A 4,059-nucleotide genomic window follows, 5' to 3' on the forward strand; every position below is an offset into this window, starting at 1 on the left:
ATATATTATATTATATACACGTGTTGTTGACGTACTATATTGTTCATGTTCTAAAAATCTATTTCTTAAGTTTGTGGTTTGTGATTCAAACTCAAACATGATAAATAACGTGATATTCATAATTCTCACAGGTTAAGCTGATAGTTTAATCCAACAGAAAGCTATTTTCTATCGACCAATCACATCAGGACGTTGTACCTGATGAACCCGACATCGGCCATGCTCCTTCCAACCTCCACGGCGCATTCTTCCAGCGAGGGGGGGAACCGTCGGCCCAAGTGCGCCCGCTGCCGTAATCACGGGATGATTTCCTGGCTGAAAGGCCACAAGCGACACTGCCGATTTCGAGACTGCGTGTGTGCCAAGTGCAACCTGATTGCAGAACGCCAGCGGATCATGGCGGCCCAGGTGGCTCTAAAACGCCAGCAAGCTGCAGAGGACGCCATCGCTCTAGGGCTGCGAGCCGTGGCTACAGGGAACTCCATGCATTATCTTCCCCCCGGCCCCATCTTCGGAATCTCGGTAACCGAGCCTAAAGGTGACAGCAAGGACCCAGACGGAGATAGCGGCAACAGTGGAACAGGTAAGTTATCACTGCTTATTTGCTATAATTTTGAAAAACTCCCATCCTGTACAATCCGTTAATAAACAGTTGTTTATCAAAATGAGACCCATATATATATATATTTATATGTTGAAAGATCACACGTTCAGACGTCTCTTATCTGGTTCCAAACTATAACGCATTGTATCTAGATGTAAAAATAGTCACAAAACTCGGCTTAACAACACATATACAAACAAAGCGGAAGGATAGAGTATATTTCTCAGTTAAATTGCCTCTTTCATTGTTTACAGTCTAAGTGATGGAAAATAGATAATTCACATGCATCCTAAACTTGTTATCATTCGAACTCGAATTTTTATTTGAACTGATGCACTTTTAGTAACATGAAACTACCCTGTTCACGTGCTCCTTTTTTGTCGGTGTCAGTTCCTTCCTTCGTTTACACAAAACCTGCCAAATCAAGCACAAGAAAATGGCATTGTACCGCGAATATGGCGTATATAAAAAAAATCCAGTTCTGACAGAAATCATTATCCGATTCGAGAATACAACTGTACATTTAACAAATGGTATAAGTTCCTCGCAGACGAGACCTGTCTCTTAAAGCAACGGTTTCGGAATTATGACAGCATAAGGACATTTGTTAAAACAAACAAAAACGAATGTTTGTAATTGTTAGTTCTATACACAAAAAAAACAACAACAACAAAAAACGAATCTTTGTAAATGTTAGTTCTACGTGAAAAACAACAGCTTTCATTTTTGGTTTAAACTTTTCCAAAAAAAGAGGTTATCTTTTAATAGTTTAAGATTGAAATTTTGTTTTACAAAGTTGACTAAATATAACTACATAAAGGCACACAGAATGAAATATATAAAAGAAAAGCTGAATTAAAGGGTGCATGGAATTCTGGTCTTGCAGATTAGATTCTCAGGTTAATACAGTCACTTTGATTCTGGTCTTGCAGATTAGATTCTCAGGTTAATACAGTCATTTTGATTCTGGTCTTGCAGATTAGATTCTCAGGTTAATACAGTCATCACTTTGTAGAACGTTCACGGTTAGAAATGTTTTTTATTACAAAATAAATATTTTTAATACTATTCGTCAAAGTAAAACATCGTAACTGGAAAAGCCTAAGTTGCACACATTTACAGATACAATATATAATTCTGACAAATTATAATGATTTGAAATTAATTTATACATACTCTACAAGTCTATTTTCAGACGTCTGATAACCTTGAAGTATCATATAAACCTAAATAATATGTATAGAGTTCTTCTTTAATGTGGACGATTGTTCATTGAAGGGACAGAATTCTGAGCTAAGGAGCCCCATTTTTGCTATAATGAACATGGACGATTTAGCTTCTTTTAGCGGAGAAGTTCTTTAGTTTTGAGGAAAGTTAGTTTTTTTATACAAGGAATTATAGATTACTGAATGTTAAATATTTAAGTGTGAAAATGATAGATTTTGTTATATGAAAAATAAAAGGATTTTTGAGGAATGGAAAAAATTGTTAAGATTTCAACACTAAGGAATTGAAAGTATTGTTAAGATGTGAATATTGTGAGGAACTGAAAGTATCGTTAAGATATCAAAACTGTGAAGAACTGAAATAATGTTTAAGATACAAATAGTATGAGGAACAGAAAATTTTGTTAACATACTAATACTGTGATACACTGAAAGTATTAAGATGTCAGTACTCCAAGAACTTAAAGTATTCTTAATCTTTCAGTACTAAGAGAACTGAAAGTATTGTTAATCCTTCAATACCATGAGAACTGAAAGTATTGTTGATCCTTCAATACTGTGAGAACTGAAAGTATTGTTATGGTTTTCAGTACTAGTGATCGTACACAATTGAACACAATTATTAGAGAAAATAAAACATAAAGCTTCTCGTTTCACAAGTTTCAAAACTTTTATTTTTACTGTAATGCTATTAAATGGGTATACATAGATTAATTCAGTAATTAAGTTAGTTTTTACTGCATTGTTACTGACTAGAATTACATAAAATAATACTGTAATGTACTTTTTTTTCATTACAATGCTCCTAACTAACCGTACATGGTTTATTAATTCCTTAATTCAAGTTGTTGTGTAGCAGAATTTTAAAGTCAAGAGATGCATGGACTTACAGAAAACAGAAGTACTTGAAAAAGTGGAATCTTATTTTCATTTTCCGATTACTAAGTAACAATTACATACAGAAGGTTGATTATGCTATGTTAAAACTCTTTTAAATATGCAAATCAGGAGGTCAAGTGACTAGCATAGCCAATATAAGTCGCGGTGGAACAGAATGTATCAGAATTATATTTGACATTGTTTGGCATTCACGATACAAACGAACATTGATCGCGTTTGAAAAGGGTATGTAACAGCCATTTTCGACGCAAAATATTCATATGTACTTAGTTCAGGGAATATAGAATTTACAAAACAGGGAAAATTCTTTTACGTAATTGTATTGGAACACAAAGGAATATTGATCAACCTGGGGCACCAGGACTATCAAGAAAGAGATCTTCAACAAGTCGTATTACAGCTGGTAAGTAAACTGCGACATCTTGCAATAGGTAAGAATACTCAAACACAAAGATCAGTGACAAAAGCCGTCCAAGCACCCCAGGCACAATAAAAAAGATTCCCATCTGGAAAAGCGACACAAAACGTAAACAGAAGTTACTTCCATGACATATCCGTTCAACCGTCGCATACCTCAAGCAGCTGGAAAATGAAAACGGTATTCCTATTATTCCATACGAAGATATACCCGTCAAGTAACTGGACATAGTGCCTATTGTGTGATCGGACAGTTGAAACAGCCGCTGGGAAACCTTCGTTCTCATATACTAGATGTATTATGGAAAGCAAGCTGAGAGGAGTGGATTGCTTTGGACATAATGACCTTACGACGGAGCTTTTTTCAATGAAAACTATGCTGTGGGGCTGTTGTCAAGATTCGCGGTCGTCAGGTAGCAAGTACATGTATGTTAATGAGCTTTTCTTTCAATCAATATATTTAAAAAATAATTTAGATGTAACTTATTGGTTTATCAGTGCTGACAGTTACATTGAAAATGGCAAGTATCAATCAATGCCACATTCACACTATAAACGATAAGTATTTTCGAGTAATATATTTAGTATGTAAGGTTTCAAGTTTACAACTTTTTCTTAGGCCTCTGAATCAAAGTGAAACGTTGAAAAACAAATAGGTTTTTCACTGACAATAGGTTGTAACGTCGTATGTTTTATATGTGTGTTTGTATGAATTGCAAGTGTTACTAAGGCCAAAGGTTATTGATAAATTTTAACACCATTGTATTTAGCGAGTGTAACCAAGACCTGGGATTATTGAAAGGTTGTAACACCGCTGTATTCATGTGACGGTCAGTCACATTATTCGTTGGTAAAAGGGTGGCCCAAGAGTTGACGGTGGGTGGTGATGACTAGCTGCCTTCCCTCTAGTCT

At 35.3% G+C, this 4,059-nt stretch overlaps 1 protein-coding gene across 1 annotated transcript in view; it reads left to right on the forward strand.

Annotated features, from left to right (window-relative positions):
* Positions 1-219: 219 nt before the first annotated feature.
* Positions 220-4,059, forward strand: part of LOC106465247 (doublesex- and mab-3-related transcription factor A2-like) — a 12,468-nt gene continuing 8,628 nt past the window's right edge. Inside the window, exon 1 of the mRNA XM_022393117.1 lies at positions 220-583. Coding sequence (XP_022248825.1) covers positions 220-583 — 364 coding nt within the window. The remainder of the gene's footprint in view (positions 584-4,059) is intronic.

This window comes from Limulus polyphemus, unplaced genomic scaffold (assembly GCF_000517525.1).
Source record: "Limulus polyphemus unplaced genomic scaffold, Limulus_polyphemus-2.1.2 Scaffold1883, whole genome shotgun sequence".
Taxonomy (NCBI): domain Eukaryota; kingdom Metazoa; phylum Arthropoda; class Merostomata; order Xiphosura; family Limulidae; genus Limulus; species Limulus polyphemus.